The 21432-nt window shown below is 38.0% G+C and overlaps 1 protein-coding gene across 5 annotated transcripts in view; it reads right to left on the bottom strand.

The window, feature by feature from the left end:
• The window catches only part of LOC133301166 (kinesin-like protein KIN-14B), a 63154-nt gene that overhangs the window by 29038 nt on the left and 12684 nt on the right, over positions 1-21432 (bottom strand). For 3 of the 5 annotated variants that reach the window (XR_009750148.1, XM_061500787.1, XM_061500791.1), the window contains 7 exons: positions 19908-20059; positions 19530-19703; positions 6556-6702; positions 5708-5896; positions 911-982; positions 396-451; positions 80-305 (listed from right to left, as the gene is read on the bottom strand). Coding sequence is in view for 4 of the 5 variants with exons in the window: in XM_061500787.1 (XP_061356771.1) it covers positions 80-305; positions 396-451; positions 911-982; positions 5708-5896; positions 6556-6702; positions 19530-19703; positions 19908-20059 (1016 nt within the window). In the remaining variant the exon portion in view is untranslated. The remainder of the gene's footprint in view (positions 1-79; positions 306-395; positions 452-910; positions 983-5707; positions 5897-6555; positions 6703-19529; positions 19704-19907; positions 20060-21432) is intronic. The other 2 variants (XM_061500788.1, XM_061500789.1) reach the window with 1 other exon arrangement.

Raw genomic sequence — 21432 nt, 5'->3', positions numbered from 1 at the left:
AGGACTCAGCTCAATGTGTAACGGGAAAATAGATATCTCCACAAATTACAATAAAGCAATTTTCAGCAAACTTGCATACCAGCATCAAAAGCTTGTTTGCACCATCAGAAATGGCAGCATGCCCTTCATATCGATCTGGATCAAAGTCATTCAGGGCAGCAGTAAGATATTCACCTGCTGGGGTAGTTTTAACTACTTCAGAGCCAGATTTAACTACTGTAACTGTGCCATCATTCTTGTCAATGGCCAAAGATGAAGGAAGAACATCCCTAGAATGAGTTTTTGTACTGTTGCTGGTACCATTCCTACGTCAAACCAATGAGAATAAATCCAAAATCATATTCTTGAAAACAAAACACAACTGCATAATATACAAGAAATGGAATAAAATGTACCTTCCCATATCTCGAGATTGAACACTAACTGATCCCCGAGATAATGGACTTGAAAGCTGAAAATAAGGTGCCAATTTTAGGAAGCCACAAGTACCACGTAGACAGCACAGAAGCATGATTATCAATATAAATAAATGTCACATTACAGTTTGTATTTGTTATCTATGACAGTATTGCGATATGTTGCTAATTCCACGATTGATCAAAAGAAAGACAGAAGCCAATTTACAAATCAAAAGTTGTTCACATTCAAACATTATTTATGTGCAAGATAAAGACATTTTTAACTACTCTGTTGAAGTTCTTAGTAACGCAAGCCCAATCATCAGAAGAAGACTACAACAGGACCATGTGCAGTGGAACTTCCTTTAATCAAATATCATAATTTGATATGTAAAATTTAAAATAAAAAAAGAGTGGAATTTAAAAAGGTTGATAACAATAATTCCTTTTATATATAACAGTTCTACACAACGATTGTAAACAGTTACTGGTATGTAACTAAACTTTCCCACCTTAGGCGACACAGCCACAGAGGCTTTCTCAGTTAATCTATCAAACAATTTCTCATTTTCTTCATGCAACCTCTGCAAAACATCAAATATCAAATTGAGCTCCTCACCAAAACAATATAAAACTATATTAGGCATATCAAAATTCAATACAGCTAAAGAATTCAACAAAAGAAATATTAACTTACGGCTTGGCAACTTTTAGACCGAGTATATCTTCTACAAATTAGAAAGGTTATCTGAAGATGCAAACCAGAAATTAAGCTGATTTTTCTTGTTTGCAAGTTTAGCTTTTGATTTTTTTGCCCATTTACTAAATCTATCCCATTTCAGCTCAACCTCTTTTTCGACTTACTTGAATATAAAATAATATGTTGTGTATTGATCTAATTCAGGGAGTTACAATATATAGAGACCCTAATGGGCTTAAGTGAAAGGCCCAGACCTAATACAATCAGAATATTTACGGATAGGAAGTAATCTAATCATATCTAATCATATCTAATCATATCTAATCACATCTAATCATATCTAATCACATCTAATATATTCTAACACTCCCCCTCAAGCTGGTGCGTATATATTGTGAGCATCAAGCTTGTTACAAATGTATTCAACCCGAGGACCTCTAAGAGCTTTAGTGAAGACATCCGCTAGTTGATCAGAAGAGTTGACGAACGCTGTCTTGATTTCTCCTGACTGAATCTTTTCTCGAATGAAGTGACAATCAATTTCTATATGTTTGGTCCTCTCATGAAATACAGGATTAGAGGATATATGTAGCGCAGCTTGATTATCACAGATGAGTGTCATGGGTTGTTTCTGTTCACAAAGATGAAGCTCCTGAATCAACTGCTTTAACCAGATTAACTCGCAGGTAGTATTTGCCATTGCACGATACTCAGCTCCTGCACTAGATCGAGAAACAACAGGTTGTTTCTTGCTCTTCCACGAAATTAAGTTTCCTCCAAAGAAGACACAATAACCGGAAGTAGAGCGCCTGTCCGAGGGTGATCCTGCCCAATCAGCATCTGAATAACCACAAATTTCTGTATTTCCCTGATCCGAATACAACAAACCTTTTCTTGGTGCTCCTTTGATGTATCGGAGGATCCTCACAGCAGCATCCCAATATGTGAATCACAAGGGGAATCAAGGAACTGACTAGCCGTATTAACAGCAAAAGAAATATCTGGCCTAGTCACAGTAAGATAATTGAGCTTCCCAATTAGCCTCCGATAACGTCCAGGATCAGACACCGGCTCCCCCTGTCCGGGCAATAACTTGACATTAGGATCCATGGGTGTATCAACTGGTTTACTCCCCAACATACCAGTTTCTTCTAAGATATCCAAGGCATACTTCCTTTGACAAATAGAAATGCCCTGTCTAGATTGCGCCACCTCAATTCCCAAGAAGTAACGCAGCTTCCCAAGGTCCTTTGTTTGAAATACACTGAATAAATGTTGTTTTAACTGACGAATTCCGTCTTGATCACTTCCGGTGAGAATGATGTCGTCAACATAGACTAACAAATAGATGCACTTGTCAGGAGAAGCAATCCTATAAAATACAGAATGGTCAGCTTTACTGCGAATTAAGCCAAACGCCTGAACAGCAAAACTGAAGCGACTGAACAATGCTCGAGGAGACTGCATGAGACCATATAAGGATTTTCGAAGACGACACACCTTCCCAGACTCCCCCTGAGCAACAAAACCAGGCGGTTGCTCCATGTAGACTTCTTCTTGTAAATCACCATGAAGAAATGCATTTTTGATGTCAAGTTGAAGGAGTGACCAATGACGAACAGCAGCAAGAGCAAGAAATAGGCGAACTGACGCCATCTTAGCGACCGGAGAGAATGTATCGCTATAATCAAGGCCGAAGATTTGAGTAAAACCTTTTGCAACTAGGCGTGCCTTGAGTCGATCGACATGGCCATCAGGTCCAACTTTCACAGTAAACACCCAACGACAACCAAATATAGACTTCTGTGGAGGAGCAGAAACAAGGTCCCAAGTGCCATTGGAATGAAGGGCAGTCATCTCATCAAGCATCGCATGGCGCCACCCTAGATGGGAAAGTGCTTCACCTGTGGTCTTAGGAATAGAAACAGAAGAAAGACTAGAAACAAAGGTGAAATGAGGTGAAGAAAGACGGTCATAGCTCAAAAAGGTATAAAGAGGATAAGGATTACGAGTAGTACGTGTACCTTTTCTTTGAGCAATGGGAAGAGCCTCTGGTGAAGGATCCGGAGAGGAAGAATCAATAGCAATGGGCGATGAGTCAGCAAGAGTCGAGTCGACAGGAGGCACAATTTTACGACGCTGATAGGTGAGAAGTGGACGGTCCGCAGGTATAGAAGCAATAGGTTGCTCATCTGGAATAGAAGCACCTGCAGCTGGCACAGACAAGTCAAGAAAAGGGACAGGAAGAACATGATCAACCTGTGACAACGGAGATGGGATAGAATTAAAGGGTTGTTGATCAAGAAAAGTGCATCAGCGGAAACTAAGTAACGCTTAAGATCGGGAGAATAACAACGATAACCCTTTTGAAGACGAGAATAACCAAGAAAAAGACATTTAAAGGCTTTAGATGTTAACTTGTCCTTACCAGGGGTGAGATCATGAACAAAATAGGTACAACCAAAGACATGTGGGGATAGAGGATAGAGAGGAACATATGGAAGCAATAAGTTATAAGGAATGTCATTATTAGGCACAGATGAAGGCATACAGTTGATGAGAAAACAAGAGGCAAGGACTGCATCGGCCCAGAAGTGAAGAGGAACATGCATGTGAATAAGAAGAGTCCGTGCAGTCTCAATAAGATGTCTATTCTTACGTTCAGCTACTCCATTTTGTTGTGGAGTGTGAGGACAAGTAGTTTGGTGTAAAGTACCATGTTTGGCTAAGAAATTAGAAAAGTCCACAGAAACATATTCCTTAGCATTATCACTACGTAAAATATGAATAGAGGCACCAAATTGAGTATGAATTTCAGCAGAAAATTTTTGATAAATAGAAAACAACTCAGATCGGTTTTTCATTAAATAAATCCAAGTGCAACGGGAGAAATCATCAATAAAGGTAACGAAATACCTAAAACAGACAAGGTACGACTTGAACCCCAGATATCTGAATGAACAAGAGAGAAAGGGGCATCAGCTCGTTTATTGACTCGACTGGCAAAAGAGGAGCGTGTATGCTTCCCTTGTTGACATGACACACAATCTAAAGACTGAAGACTAGATAAAAGAGGAACCATCTTCTGCAACTTTGAAAGACTTGGATGACCGAAGCGACTGTGGATAAGTTGTGGAGATTCTGTGAGAGAGCATGCCACTGAAGGACGAGGCACCTCTAGATAGTAAAGCCCCCGTGACTCACGACCCACTCCAATCATCTTCCCCGTACCCGGATCCTGCACAGAAACAGAATGGTTTGAAAAAGTAATGGTGCAAGTGAGGGAGTGGATCAATTTACTAATAGAAATTAAGTTATAAGGGATGCCAGGAATGTAATAAACAGATGTCAAGGCCAAGGTAAAGGTCGGACGAGCTTGTCCAATCCCACGAACTGGAGCTTTGGTTCCATCAGCAAGGGTAAATGAAGGTAAATGATCAGAATAAGTAAGAGATGTAAAGAGTTCCTTATTACCACAGAGATGATCGGTAGCACCTGAGTCAAATATCCAAGTGCCAAGTGATGTAGATTGAGAAACACAAGCAACGGGATTACCGGTATATGGAGCGGAGGGCTGAGACTGAGGAGAAGCCTTCTTGAGAAGAGTTTGGAGTGCAGCATAGTCCGCAAGTGAGAGAGAAACTGAACCAAATGATGCATTGTCTGACTGCTGAGCTATATTCGCAGCAAGAGAGGTGGCCCAATTCTTGTAATTAACAGAACCCTTCAATTTTGAAGAGGTAATGGACCCAGCATTGGTAGAGATGATATTGGGAGAATTTTTGACAGGATGAGGTTGAGAATTGACCTCCGAATGATCAGAATCATTTGCTGCCATAATATTATATAGGAGATGACCAAATTTGAAACAGAATTTTTTTTTTTCGTGAACAGTACCTGTACGGACGGGGTGAACAATTTTTGTACGGACGGTGAACAGTAACGGTACGGACGCGGTGAACAGTGAAATCGTACGGGCGGTGAATAGTGCATCCTGTACGGACGATGAACAGTGATTTTTTTTTTAAAAAAACCGTGTGAACAGTGTAGAACTAAGCCGGAGGGACGCACGACGTTAGAGGAAGGAGAGAACGCCTATGCAGTGAGCTTAGGGTTTTAGCGGAAGCGAAAATTCCCAGAACAAAAGAGCTCTGATACCAACTTGAATATAAAATAATATGTTGTGTATTGATCTAATTCAGAGAGTTACAATATATAGAGACCCTAATGGGCTTAAGTGAAAGGCCCAGACCTAATACAATCAGAATATTTACGGATAGGAAGTAATCTAATCATATCTAATCATATCTAATCACATCTAATCATATCTAATCACATCTAATATATTCTAACAGACTTGATTGTTTCTTTCAATGATGGAGGTCCACCCATACTTAAGTATGCTCCTATATGTATACTAATTATTATCAGTAAGACATACAGAATGTTATGGCCATTAATGGTTTTTATGAAAGTTTATGCTCAACTATATAAAAAACTGCAAAATTTGATGATCAAAGAAGTAAAATATAATAACCACAATTTAATAGGAAACAAAATTTGGAAAAAAAAACTACAATCAGATACAAAATTGTCAAGTACAGCAGACCTCAATCAGAGCATCACGTTTCTTGAGTTCCTCTTCTAGTTTTTTGGTTACTGCAGAAGAGTCCATGCCATCTCCAGTTGGTCTGGAATTGGATAGAGCTGCAGACTCTGGCTGTAAGACAAACGTTGACCTAGGTTCGCTGGATCTAAGAGCTTCATTGAGTTGAGTTTCAAGGGTTCTAATTTTAGCCTGTATCAGAGAGCAACAAAGAAGTGTATATAAATTATCTGGCATGCATGAAGAAATGATATCATACATCATTACATCTAGGACTAAGGCTTAACTCAATTTATTTGCACTGAATTTAGACAATAAAGCAAAGGGTGTAATTGATTATGTTCAAACTACTCAATAATGGGGCAAATATATTAAAACTGTGCAGTGACCCAAATTGTGGCTGAAGTGGTGCTCCTGCAGCTTTGTACTAGAAAGGCCACCAGCACATACATAAATTTGATGATATATAGCACTTGATAGCATGCCACAGAAGCAACGGCACACACAACATTGGATTGGATGTATACAATAACTAGCAAACCAAAACTCCAGCTCAGAGAGCTAGCAAGCGAGAACAAAAGGTAAGAAGAATTTAAGGGTAACGAGCAACTGTGAAGAATTTAAGGCTCAACTATAATTTATATGTATGTAAGATAAAGTATCCCAGCAAACAAAACGCATGTGCATTCATTCTACCCAAAGAGATTACATCCCTTTTTGGCATTTTGTTAGACCATTTTAACTTTCTATCAGGAAACTGCAGTTATTAAATTACTAAGAAATTGGATTTTTATACCTTTAAGAAGTTCCTTATGAATATTTTATGCAAACTAGCATACGACAGGACCAACCTGCAAACTTTCGATTGTTGAATCTTGCTGCTGCATCTGCAATTTTTGATCTTGTTCTAACTGTAACAGTTGAGCAACTTGGTTTCTAAGCTGAGTATTTTGTTCTTTCTCTATCTTATGCTTATCCGATAGCAAAATATGTTCCAACTGCAACAAATAAAAGTAATAATGCAGCTCACCGACAAGACTAAAGCCTTTATATTCAAAGCTAACAACCAACGTGGATAGAGCAGCATGAATGTTAGCATGCACTGGGGCACATTTTGCATCACAAAATATCTATGCCTCCTATCTAAACAAAGTACATATGCATTAATTTTTTCGAACAATTCATAGAATTGGAAAAAAAGCAAAACAATGTATTCAAGTTGGGATGAGAAGAATGAAAACAGTAAAAAAAGAGTTGTCCTTATATTTTAAAGGAACATAAATTAACACAATGTGTAAAACATTTGACAAAACACCCACCCCAGCAAAACCTAAACCAAAATACGATATCAGAAAATGCAAAATGGTGGACTCGATAGAATTTTGTGATAGAAATACACCAAACCTGCAGGTGTAATCTACAAAGGGTCGTAGGGGATTAAGCCCTTCCCATGATAAGTGAGCACAATAAGTGGAGGGATTTTATTGTGGGTGTTTCAGTATTAATTATGGGTACATTCATTATGGATAACTTCATATTCATAGATATTAATCATAGGTGATTCCGAATTAATTATGGGTATCAATCATTATGGGTGATTCTGTAACTCAAAAGTTTAAGCTAGTGGGTAAGGCTAAATTAATAGTTTTATATATCTCTAATACGCCCCCTTACACGAGAGCCCACTACGCTTGAAGGGTGGACAATGCACAGGCCCACCTACCTGTGCTAAAAAATTTCACAAGAGAAAGTGGAGACAATGAGGATTGAACCCGTGACATGAGGCTCTGATACCATGTAAAAAACCAATTCAAACCAAAAGCTTAAGCTAATGGGTGAGGCTACATTAATGGTTTTATATATCTCAAACAAGTATCAATCATGGGTGATTTTGTATTAATGGGGAATCTTGATAAATGGGGGAAAAGAGAGAGGTCATGGGGAAAACTATTGAGTGGGTAGAAATTGGAAATTTGGAAAGACTAGGTGCCTCTTGAATGCTCTAGAACATTGCTTTTTCCCTCTTTTTTGTGGCTTACTAGACCGTGAGTATTTTAAGGAATTCCATATGGATATCAATCATGAATAATACAATATTATATATTCTTTCCATTCTTATCTATTCCTTTCGATTAACATCATGCCTATCATTTTATTGCCAAAAATGCTCTTCGCAATTGAAACATTAACCCTGCGCATGACGTTCCTTCATCTTTGCTGCAGATAACCTTTAGAATCCTCTCTGGTTGTTGCTACCAGACCTTTCCTATGCTTTGTTGTTCAAGAAATTCGGGTTCCTAGTTGTGAAGCTCACTATTTGAGATGTGATATTGAGCATGCCGCTAGAGTTTCGAGTATTAGGATTGTTCTTGATAGGACCCATTATCGAGCCAATTACATTAGTGACCCAAACATTAAAACTCAACTTGTCTTGGATACTGGTTTCGGGTTAGTTGTCACAATTCTTTTCTATGTTAGGGCCAGATCCATCAACTCTGAGAGTGACATCACGCAATGTACCTTCAACTTTGTTTGGAGGTCGTTTCTCAAGCCAGCCATCCAAATTCCTTATATAACTTTCTTGTCTCCGTGCCTCATAGGATCTACCAACCTCTTAAATTCATCATGGTAAGTAATGACCGGTCCGTCGTATGGGAATTCCATGAGAGCCTCATAAAGCTTGTCCGCCACCAAAGGTTGAATTCGCTTGATGAAAGATCGGAAAACATGCTAGGTGGAGTTTTTCATTCGAGCCTCTGAATACAAGAAGCAGGTGGAGCGCATCTTTATGGTTGTAAACATTTTCGGTCTATCAAAGAAGTTATAAAGTGTTCATGAGAATATTTTAACCAGTGCTGGGACTCCTAGCCTGTCACAGACTTTCCAGCGCCTGCTGAACCTTAAAGATAAAACAGCACCCGCACCCGTTCTTGCTTCTTCTTGTTAGAGATATATAAAACCATTAATGTAGTCTCGTCCACCAGCTTAAACTTTTGGGTTGAATTGGTTCTTTACATGGTATCAGAGTATCGGTGTCACGGATTCGATCCTCACCGCCCCCCACTTTCTCTTATGGAATTTCTTTGCACAAGTAGGTTGGGCCTGATGCATCATTCACCCTTCAATGTAGCCTCACCCACCATTAATGGGCTCTCGTGTGAGGGGGCGTGTTTGAGATATATAAAACCATTAATGCAGCATCACCACCAGCTTAAGCTTTTGGGTTGAATTGGTTCTTTACACTTCTCATGTGCCAACCACCAATTCAACTGCTTTCATCTCTCATGCCAATGATTCCAATTGGAACAAAGGACGTGGTCACAGACGCCGCCGTGGATAGGGTGGCCGCGGACAGAGACTTCATTGCAACTATTGCCAGAACCTTGGATTTGTAATGGGATCTCAGGTAATTGGAGTTTTGCGTGTATTTTCAACCATGCCTAAAGTTGTAAATCCCTGTTATCAAATTTCAATTACTTAATCTAATGGATTTCTAATATTTTGTATCTTAATATCTTCTATCAATGGAAATTGAACAAATCTGAGAAAGGAACTTCCAGTAGGAAGGGATTTCAGACTGCAAAACATTGGTTGAAAGGTAAGAGCGTGGAAACACTATCACTGGTTGCTTTAGGAATAAGGAACCACCAAGTTCATTAAGGTTCGGTTCTATGTAATTGTTGGGAAGGAAACCGCGAGGGAACGCGGGGTTTCGTTCACCAAATAGTCCAAGGGCTTGAGGAATCAACGTTGGCAATGAAAAGTGACCTAAATAAATCCGTTCGATGAGGTCTTGAGTCTAGACTACAGCTGATTTGCAGTGAATCAGTGCATCCATTCCATTTCTATTAACTGACGTTCCACATTCCATTCCACTTGTGTTGTTCTCGAATATTGCTCAATTTAATTTCTACACTTTTCTTTAATGCTTCAAACTACAAAACCAATTGTTCCTACAATTTTTTGTTCCTCTTTTTTAAGGAAGGATTAATATACATAACAACGCGAAGAACTGTTAAAACAATCTGAACCTTCTGTTAGAGTGGGAACACCATTGTAATGGCTGGGAACGAAAGCAGAAATTAGTTCAATTTTGTTTATAGTTATCTTTTTTATTCAATTACATTCTTTACACAATTTATAGTTACATTCTTTATACATTTTATAGTTATAATAACCCTCACATGGTGTTGGATTTAATTATGAAGTAATGATTTTAATCATGAAATTGAAGAATAATTATAAGGAAAGTAGAAGAAAAAGAAATAAAGTCACCTTTGGTGAAAAATAAGTTATAATGACAGTTAAGGAGTAAAAATGCGGGTAAATAAAGTTACCCGAAAGTGAAAAGTAAAATTATAAATATTACCATAAAAATATTTTGGACTAGCGTGTAAAGTTAGAATGAGAGTTAAGTGAGCAGGATAAATAAGTCCTTACTCAGTTGAATTTCCTTAACCGTGAAACATATTAAAACCTTCGTATTCTTATTCTTCCTTCACGCAACAAGCCGACGACAGTGAGCAAAAGAAAAGAAAAGAAAGAGAGGAAAGCTTGAGAGAACTTCAATCCTTGATAACTTGACCTAGGATTGATGGAATCAATCAATTCCAAAGCCTAAAGTGTGTCAAATTCCATCCTCTACAAAACCCCTAGCTTAGTTTTAGTTGGGAGTCATCCTATTGAGAGATATCTCATTCTCCCCATTTCGAAATTTTGAATAAATTTGGAGTTTTGGGAGTTTTGGAGTGCATTGGAGCTTGGGCTTGCTTCCTCTTGCATTCTAAGGCAATTCATGGTAAGTTTCCACCCTTTTCCATACATTTCCAAGAATTTTCATGAATCTTAGGTCAACAATGAATAGTAATCCGAAATTAGGAATTTGAAGGAGATGTTGATATGTTATCTTGTTGTTTTCTTGATGTTTATGGTATAGGATTGAGCAAGGAGACCCAATAGTTGAAGAGGACCCATTGGTGGCACCATTAGAGTGAAAAACCTAGTTTTTCTCTAAATTTTCAAAGAGGGTAAGTGATCAATTTCGAAAATTAAATGGTATGAGTAGTAGGAGGGTGATTTGTAGATGAGTCTCTTTGCTAAATATGTTTGGGATTGGTTCCCGTAAAAGGGAAAATTATGAAATCGCCATTTAGGACACTTTGATAAATTGGACTAAAAATCAAGTGTAGGCTTCTTGTATGTGTAGTCTTGAAAATTTAACGTGGTAGACTGGTATATAGGAATACTGATTGTCTTCACATATTGGAACTAGGTTGTGACTTTGTGAAAGATCGTGAATCTGTGGACACGAGAATTATTGGAGGACTTTGCTTGCGAGGTAAGCTTTTGGTCCTTGGGGTTAATCCCCCGTTTGTTCCACCAGACTCCGAGGGAGGATAGTACTTTTATATGGTATGTGGATATGACTTGCTATATGTTGCATGTATATGTATGTATGTTTGTGTGCCACACAAGACGGTGTTTCCTTGTGTGAGGCATAAGATGGTGTTTCGTTATGCATAGTATGAGACGGTGTTTCCTCATACGGTATGTTGCAAGACGGTGTTTCCTTGCGTAATGCATACTTGTTATATTCTTTGGCCAGTAGGATTATATTATTGCACACTGCATTGTCATACATATTCTGATGCATGCATGGATTTTTATACTGTGTTTATACCATAAGTGAGCTTAGAGGTGGAGGAGCCCTCCAAGGGTCCCTAGCTTACTGAGGTAATTATATTATCTCACCCCGCGTTATGGGGATTACCATTTCAGGTACAGGAGCTGATGGTACTGAGGCATCGCGTGGCAAGAGGCCAGATGAGAGATACTACTTGACATGATTGTCAGGGTCTTACGGATATTTAGATTTGTACCTGACATACTTTATTTTGGGTTGTATGTGCCATGTATATTTTTTTTTGAGAACATAGGAGATGTCTATGCCATGTCGATAGTCTGTATATGTTGTTAGTTATGCATGCTTAGGTCTATGTTACTTATTTAATTGCATCTCTTTTGTTTATTTGATGTAATTATATAAGTAACATCATGGACATTATTTTGAGACAGTATGATTATGAGATAGCCTAGGCCATGGATGGCTGGGCAATATGTTTTATCTATGCTGTGATATGCCTGAGTTATATTAAACTGTCAATCAGGTTGAAATTATCATAGTGGGAATTATCTCCAGAGGTCCAAAATACAGAGGAAATGTTGTCCGTTTTATTTTGGCCATGGAAATAAAAAGGCTTTCAATACATAAGGAAAAAGAAAAACAAAAATTATTCAGTTAGCTTCCGCATTAATTAAGTTGAGCATGCTGCGCTTACTATCATATGAATGTTAATTAACCGGCTGCAGACGAGGCGTTACATTTTATGGTATCAGAGCAGTTTTGAAAAGGGAATTCCTTGATGTATTGCAATAAATGTGTTGTTATGAGTGGCTTTTAGGATTTTCTGTGATAATGCATGTGTAACCACTTAGTGTGGGCCTGATCAACTCATTCCTTTGTGTAACATGTGCAGAGTCATGGTTCTTCCTAGGAGACCTCCGGCAGCAGATGACGATCAGACAGATCCTACATTAGCTACTTTGTTAAGATCTCGGAATACTGTTGGGGCCACTTCCAGTCAGCCTGATCCTATAGCTACTGCTTTAGCTGGTGTGCAACAGGAGCTAGCTACTAGTAGGCAGGCTAATGAAACTCTTATGAAAACAAATCAATATATAATTGCTGCCAATCAAATTATGATGAACTAGATGATGGCTGAGTTAAGACCATCGATACTTAGATCGAAAGCAAGTTTCGATGGCTCCGAGCACGATCTGGAAGACGAGCGAGAAGTACATAAGGGAGATCTTGAACCTGATGTCGTACTCACATGGCAACATCCACGCGTGTGTCTGCGGCGTCGAAGCGTTTGGGGAAGACACGGGACTGGATTGTGGCACTAGGCACTGATTCTGGTGCACAGGTAAATGAGAAAGGGACCCCCTTTCTTCTTCTTTTTCTTTTTTTTCCAATAATGAGTTAACTCGGTAAACTCGTCGATTCAACTGAGTTTACCGAGTCAACTCGGCCTTTCAAGTGTTTCTACCCAAAATCCGTTTCTACCTTCGTTCCGACATGATTTTAGGTCCAAAAACGTAGAAACGTCTGTTTCTACATTTTGAAATGGCATTTTCACAACTTTGGAAGTGGCACAATCCAGGAAGGGCATTTCTATTTTTCAGAGAAAGTATGGCTTGGATATCCTAAAGGATACCAATATGTTGGGGTGTAAGCTCATCGATTCACCTATGGATCATAATGTTAAGCTCTTACCCGGACAGGGGGAGCCATTGGCAGACCCTGGTCGTTATCGCAGATTAGTTGAAAAGTTGAATTATCTTATTGTGACAAGATCGAACATCTCTTTTGCAGTTAGTGTGGCAAGTTAATTCTTTGACTCTCCTTGTAACTCTCATTGGGATGCAGCTGAGCACTAAGAAGAGGTATTTTGTACACAAATAAGGGGTATACTGAGGTGTGTTCTCTTTGGAGGAAATTTGATTTCTTAGAAGACTAAAAAAGCAAAATGTGATTGTCAAGTCAAGTGCAAAGGTTGAATATCGAGCAATGGGAACTGCAGCATGTGAGCTCATCTAGTTAAGACAATTGATTAAGGAATTACGCCTCTGTGAACAATGGCCCATGAGACTCATTTGTGACAATCAACCTACATTACACATATCCTCTAACCTGGTCTTTCATTAGAGTACCAAACACATAAAAATTAACTGTCACTTCGTTCGAGAAAAGGTTCAGTCAGAGAGATCAAGACAGCATTGTCAGTTCCAATGATCAATTTGCAGATATTTTCACCAAGGCTCATAGAAGTGCACGAATAGATTACATATGTAGCAAGCTTGGAGCATATGATATATACGCGCCAGCTTGAGGGGAAGTGTTAGAAATATTATCAATAAATATTTATGTTATTATCTGTGAATATTCATTTTCTTATCTCATTAGGATTTGAGTTAGATTTGGGTGAGGTTTTGGGCTTCTCCCTTAAGTCCATTAGGATCTCTATATTGTACACCTTTGTATTAGTTGTACATACAATAACATATTCATATTTCCATATTATCAAGTCGTACGACTGGAAAAAATGTGATAAATAGGAGAGAATAGGGAGGTCATGGGGCAGACTATTGAGTGGGTAGAAAAGAGCTGGCAAAATGGGTCAGCCTGTCTAACCCATTACTCATGGCGGGTTGAGTTGCAATGGACCTAGGATTGATAAAATGAGCTAATTATTTCAAGTATTTTTGAGGAAAATGCTTTCTATTTGGACTAATAATTTATTATTATTACGAAAATAATATTTTATACCTATAATAAGAAAATCTAAGTTTAGGGAGGGCCAACCGCCAAGGCACACCCCTCCCTTGGGTCCACCAATGGTTGAAAATCCTAACCCACCAACCCATGCCGCATAAGTGATGGTCAAAACAGGTTGAACCCATTTCCGGGGGGGGTGGGGTGGGGTTGACATGTCAACAGTTTTTTTTTTTAAATTACAAATTTACAATTTACTTGTTTTGTGGTTGTGGCGTGACCTCGAGGCTTGAAGCAATTTATATTTCCTAACTCAGTAACCCTTTCAATTAACCCTTTCTATTTTCCAATGCTTACGAAGAACGAGAAATCACAACCGGCTTGATTGGAAGTGGTTTCATCTTCATTTCCCTAACCCTAACCTGTGACAACTAGATAAGGTATTAATTGGGAAAAATGGATTTATTGGAATACGGCGTGTAGCTTTTGTTCGAGATGTTCCTTTTGCTAATCAAAGGTTTAACGGTAAAGTTCCCAAGATGTTAAATCTTTGAAGTGCTTCCACCCTTCTTATCATTTGCTATATCTTAATAAAGTTTCAAGTGGATAGCAGATAGCCAACATGTAGTTGCACTTGGTTTCATGTCCTACCAAATTGTTCTTCTAAGATTCTTATTCTTTTCATCCACCACTATTTGAAATGCGTTTATAGAATGGTTGTTGTCTTCATTAACTCCTCCTTCAATTCTTATTGACTCCATGAGTTGTGCATTTTGACATATGTTCTATTTTTCAAAGATAAATTTAATGAATTGGAATTTAGGTGGGTTGATCCGCTAGCCAACCATAAAAAGAGGCGGGTTAAATTTTTTTAGCTTTTTTTCATAAATATGATGGGGCGGTTTGGCCTTTTTTGGCTGGTTGCAGGTGGGGTGAGTTGCCCGTCTTGTTAGCTCTAGTAATAATGGAGAGTTGGAAAAGAGCATGAGCCTCTCAAAAATGATATAACAAGGTTTCTTTCCCCTTTTATTGCGTTTTATATTGTTTTCATTGATTCCATACAGATATCAGTCATTAATAATAAGATATTATGTTTTTCTTGTCATTTTTATCTCCTCCTTTCCCGTTGAATCTTATCACTTTGTTTGTGAGTATCTAGTCAACAAACTCATTCAAATGTTATATTAATATTCTTTTTAACATTTTGCAGCAAGAAAATAGTATAGAATTGTTGTAAATAATTGTATTTGTTTATTTCTTTATTTATTTATTTCCATTCTGTAATTTTCTTTGGGCTTAGCCCATTAGGTTATTTAGTCTCTCTAAATAGAGAGCAATTGTACAGATGTAATACACAATTTTATCAATAAGATTATCTCTTTTTTCAACTTGGTATCAAAGCTCTCGATTCTGAGGGTTCTGCTTCCGCGACTGCCGCCTTCAAAGCCGAACCCTATTTGTTTGCCTCTCACCGCCATCAAGCCGCCATCAGAAAAAAAAAAAATTCGGCGATCTTTTAGACTGAGAGGAACTTTGTTTGATTTTTTTTCTATCGTGGCACTGTTCACGAGGTACTGTTCATCGCACATTATTCACGAGGTATTGTTCATGCAAAAAAAAAAAAAACTGTTCCAGGACAGAACTGCTCGGTTTTGTCCCCTCTTTCCAGATCTGTGTTTTCTCTTCGGTCAAACATCATTTGGATTTGCGCCTGCGTGATTTTCACCTCAACTTTATGGTGGGTTCAAATGGTGCATCTTCATAATTTATTTCTATTCGCCGAAATAAGTTGGAGCGGATTCGGACTATGCTTGATTCTCTAAGTAAGCCAACTAGTACTAGTGCTTTAGCTATGACTGGTATGAGCTCCACTACTCATTCTTTTCTTACTTCTTGTACTGATTTAAACATTCTTGGATTATCGATTCTGGTACTACTAATCATATGGTTTGTTGTGCTGACTCTTTTCTTTCTTATAACCTTACTATTGGCACCCATACAATAGTCGTAGCTGATGGTTCACACACATCAGTTGCGGGTTCCGGTAACATATATTTACAGCCTTCCTTACATCTCCAAAATGTTCTTTATGTTCCCAAACTCTCCACTAATCTTCTTTCTATCCATAAAATTACCAAAGATTTGAATTGCACTGTAACTTTCTTCCCTACTCTGTGTTTTTCAGGATCTCGCAACGGCGAAGACAATTGGGGGTGCTAAGAAGCAAGGTGGTCTATACTATCTGGTGCTAGAATCTTCTGCAAAGTATGCTAAGGATCAAACATTATTGACTCAGTCTCAGTCTACTGCCAACTCTTTGATTTGGCTCCATCATAAACGCTTGGGGCATCCTCCATTTCGTTTGCTTAAGTCTTTATTTCCATCATTATTTTTGTCTAAATCTGTTGAGTGTTTTCATTGTGATGTTTGTGAGTTTGCTAAACACCATCGTGTCTCTTTTCCTTCTAGTACCATTAAAAGAATGTTGAGCCTTTCGATCTTGTTCATTATGATATTTGTGGTCCTTCTAAAGTTCCTCATGCTTCTGGGCATAAATGGTTTGTTTCTTTCATTGATGATTGCACTCTTGTAACCTGAGTTTATTTAATGCATGAAAAATCTGAGGTACCACAGTTCTTCTTTCAATTTTATAAAATGATTGAGACCCAATTTGGTAAAAGAATTAAAAGACTAAGATCCGACAATGGTACCAAATATGTCAATCAGCGTCTTTTCAAATTCATCCAAGATCAGGGCATGATTCATGAACTTACTTGTGGGGACACCCCTCAAAAAATGGAGTTGCTGAGAGGAAGAATCGTCATCTTCTTGAAGTTACTCGTGCCTTACTTTTTCAGAATCATGTACCCAAGTGCTACTGGAGAGATGTCATTCTTATTGCAGCTTTCTCTCTTGGATCCTTGACAATTTAAGTCTTATTCACTCAATGACTTCATTCTTTCCCTTTGTTCTCTCTATGCAGAGTCTTCAACCACGAGTGTTTGGGTGTGTTGTCTTTGTCCACGTTCTTAAACATCTTTGCAGTAAGTTGAATCCTAGGGCTCTTAAATTTATCTTCCTTGGTTATGCCCCTAATAAGAAAGGCTACAAGTGTTATCATACTGCTAGTCGGAAATTCTTTGTCTCAATGAATGTCACATTTCATGAATCTGAGTCATTTTTCCCAAGTCCTCATCTTCAGGGGGAGAGCAATTCTTCAGTAGACTCATCACCTTCTATCTTTAAGTCTGGACCTCTCATGTCTTCTCCTACACCTCTTCATCTTGTTTCTGATTCTTCTGTGTCTGACCCATTGATACATCGGAAAAACGGAGGATTGTGACACCTGAGATGGTACATCACAGGAGAAAGCAGCACACACTGCTTCACTAGCAACCTCAATCGTCTGAACCACTGGTAAGTCCTGAATCTCTGATTTCTGATCCTAATATTATTACTTCTCCTATTTTTGAACCTAATATTGTTGCCTCTAATGATTTGCATGTTGCTTCTGATAGCTTACCCAGTACCTCTGATGACTTACCTATTGCCCTAAGAAAAGGGAAAAGATCTTGTACCCAACACCCTATCTCTCATTTTGTCTCTTCTACTAACATTTCTTTGCAGCACAAAAGCTTTATTTCAGCACTAGATTCTATCTCAATCCCAAAATCAGTATATGAAGCATTAAAAGATGAGAATTGGGCTCGAGCCATGCAAGATGAGATGAATGCCTTGGAGAAAAATAAAACATGGGAGGTTGTTGATAGACCTTATGAAAAGAAAGCAGTAGGATGCAGATGGGTTTATGCCTTGAAATATAATTCTGATGGTACTCTTGAGAGATATAAGGCTCGGTTAGTTGCCAAAGGTTACACTCAGACCTATGGCATTGATTATGAAAATACTTTTGCCCCAGTTGCAAAGATGAATATTGTGAGAGCTTTGTTGTCACTTGTTGCCCATTACAATTGGGATATGAACCAATTTGATGTAAAGAATACTTTCATTAATGGTGAGCTAGAAGAAGAAGTCTACATGGAAATCCCACCTGGCTTGGCTCTATGGATGGAGGAAATAAAGTTTACAGGTTAAAAAAGGCCTTGTATGGATTAAAACAATCTCCTCGTGCCTGGTTTGGGAGATTTACTAAGGTTATGCTGGCCTTAGGATATAAACAGAGTCAAGAAAATCACACACTATTCTTCAAGCACTCCCAAGATGGGAAGCTAACTGTGCTCCTTGTATATGTTGATGATATAATTATAACAGGTGATGATATTGCGGAGAAACATTTTCTACAAGCATGGCTAGCCTCTCAGTTTGAAATTAAAGATCTTGGGAGATTGAAATATTTCCTAGGGATAGAAGTAGCTCATTCAAAGGAAGAAATTTTTATCAGCCAGAGGAAATATGTCCTTGATCTTCTTAATGAAGCGGGAAAACTTGGGTGTAAACCCTCTAGTATTCCTATTGAGCATAATCACAAGATGGGTCATGAAGAAGAGAGTCCTCCAGTTGATAAAGAACAATATCAGCGGTTATTTGGGGGACTGATATATTTGGCTCATACTAGACCAAATCTTGCTTATGCTATTAGTATTGTATGTCAGTTCATGCATAATCCAAAAGAAAAACACATACAGGAAGTGAAGAGAATTCTTCAGTATCTTAAAGCCACTCTTGGTAAAGGACTGTTGTTCCGGCGTAGTGGCAATCTCTCTTTAGAAGTTTATATTGATGCTGATTATGCTGGATCCGTAACTGATCGTGATCTACCACTGGTTATTGTATGTTTCTTTGTGGTAACCTAGTGACATTGAGGTAAGAAGCAGGATGTGGTTGCCAGACCGAGTGCTAAGGCTGAATTTCGAGCTATGACTCAAGGCATTTGTGAATTATTGTGGTTGAGAATTATACTTGATGATTTTAAAATAAGATGTGAAGGACTTGTGAAGTTGTTTTGTGATAATAAGTCCGTCATTTGCATAGCTCATAATCCAGTTCAACATGATCGGACTAAGCACATTGAGATCGACCGCCATTTTATCAAAGAGAAGCTTGATAGCGGGTTAATCACCACTCCATACATCCCTTCTGGACGTCAATTAGCTGATATTCTGACAAAGGAACTTCTCTCAGAAAGGTTTCAAGAGCTTACTAGCAAGCTGGGAATGATAAATATCTATTCCTCAGCTTGAAGGGAAGTGTTGTAAATAATTGTATTTGTTTATTTCTTTATTTATTTATTTCCATTCTAGAATCTTTTTTGGGCTTAGCCCATTAGGTTATTTAGTCTCTTTAAACATAGAGCAATTGTACAGATGTAATACACAATTTTATCAATAAGCAAGAAAATAGTATAGAATTATTCAAGGGATTAACATAACTCAAGCATCCCATATTCTGAAAATAATATTGTCAAACCACCAAATAACTTGTCACTGTATAGAACTGAAAAACTATGCCAAGCACATTAAATTGCCAAACCTTTAAATCGGTTTGCAATGCAGAAGAAACTTTCCATGCCTTATGCACTTCATTGAAGAGTAGAACACACTGATCGTTCGCATCTTTAAGTGCTTGCTTGAGTTCTAGACCCTCTTGCTTTAGATCATGGATTTCTTTTTCCTTCTCATACAACTCCTTACGCGTATCATTCGCCTATTAAAACCATGAGAAATACAATGCAATATAAAAAGAAATTTGTAGTAATCAAGTCTTAGTTTGCACTCAACATCATTCTATCCACATACAATTTTATCAAATGTAATATATAATAGTAAATATTTTAATATGCTTCCGACAAAATTCACGCTAAAGAATTAAAAAAGAAAATAAAACCTAGAAATGGGAATGGGAACTTACAACATCTCTCCACTTCTTAATTGTATCTCGGTTTCCAAGGCTTAATGCAGAATTTCGAGCTCTGGCAGAGAAACTGAGAGACAACAATGTGTCGGATAAATTTGAAACACTTGGACACACATTTACAATCATAAGAGTTTTTGCACTGCCACCTACAAATATCAATGAACAGAAACTGCAAAATTGAGATCATCTGCCTAAAATCAATCAGAAAGAATTAATTTTCAAATCACGATGAATTCTTTAAGCTTGAAGCATGAAGAATGCCCAGTCCCACCTAGTGAAATTCAAATTTTTAAGAGAAGAATACAGCGGCAAGAATTGAGCTCTAAACTACTTGGTCATAAAAGCTCTAATATTATGTTTTGAACCAACTATTCTAAAAACATAAATTGTTAGGTGAAGAGAAATGAATAATGTTATATTATATTACTAAATGGGACAATATATAAAATTACATGGACGATTTTACTGATCAGAAATTTTTTTTTGGGGGGGGGGAGAATGACCATATTGACAAATGAAGCTAAATCTTTTCTTATACATAAAATGCAGAAAAATCTTCGGTGTACTGCTTCATGTACCACGTTTGTTTATCCCATATAGAACAAGGTTGGTGGAACAAAATTTATAATGTCAAACCATCAAGATATGAGAAACTCACTTTACTAGCATAGTAGCACCACAGTTGGGGCCAAGGAAGTGTATTCCATTTCTGAATTGGCAGATACAGGTTCCATAATATTACTCCGGGCGTTTTAGAGGCTACATTTTCCCTATATTTCTACTTAAATAAAATGAAGGTAAATTGTGTTCAATAGTGTATTGTTCTAATACAAAGAGTTAAAATATATAGAGATCCTAGTGGGCTTAAGTGAGAAGCCCAGAATATTTACAAATAGGAAATAATCTATTCAAATCTAATCATATCTAATATTTCTAACACTCCACCTCAAGCTGGTGCATATATATGATAAGCTCCCAGCTTGTTACATATATGATCTATTCGAGGACCTCTAAGAGCCTTGGTAAAAACATCTGCAAGTTGATCACTGGAATTGACAAATGCTGTCTCGATCTCGCCTGATTGAATCTTCTCTCTAACAAAGTGACAGTCAATTTCTATATGTTTAGTCCTCTCATGAAAGACTGGATTAGAGGATATGTGCAATGCGACTTGATTGTCACAAATGAGTTTCATGGACCGTTGTTCACAGAGATGCAATTCCTTGAGCAATTGTTTTAGCCAGATGAGCTCACAGGTTGCATTTCCCATCGCCCGATATTCTGCCTCTGCACTTGATCTGGCCACCACAGTTTGCTTCTTATTCTTCCAAGAAATCAAATTTCCTCCGAGGAGAACACAATACCCCGAGGTGGATCGTCTGTCTGAAGGAGACCCTGCCCAGTCAGCATCTGAATAGCTAGATACTTCTGCATTCTCTTTACTAGTGTATAATAGACCTCTTCCTGGTGCCTTTTTAATATATCGAAGAATCCTGATAACTGCATCCCAATAAGAGTC

This window comes from Gastrolobium bilobum, unplaced genomic scaffold (genome assembly GCF_033153095.1).
Source record: "Gastrolobium bilobum isolate Gb01-03AN ecotype WA unplaced genomic scaffold, APGP_CSIRO_Gbil_v1 utg4610, whole genome shotgun sequence".
In the NCBI taxonomy this organism is placed as follows: Eukaryota; Viridiplantae; Streptophyta; class Magnoliopsida; order Fabales; family Fabaceae; genus Gastrolobium; species Gastrolobium bilobum.
The sequence above is the reverse complement of the archived record's forward strand: the minus strand, read 5'-3'. Positions and strand labels throughout refer to the sequence as shown.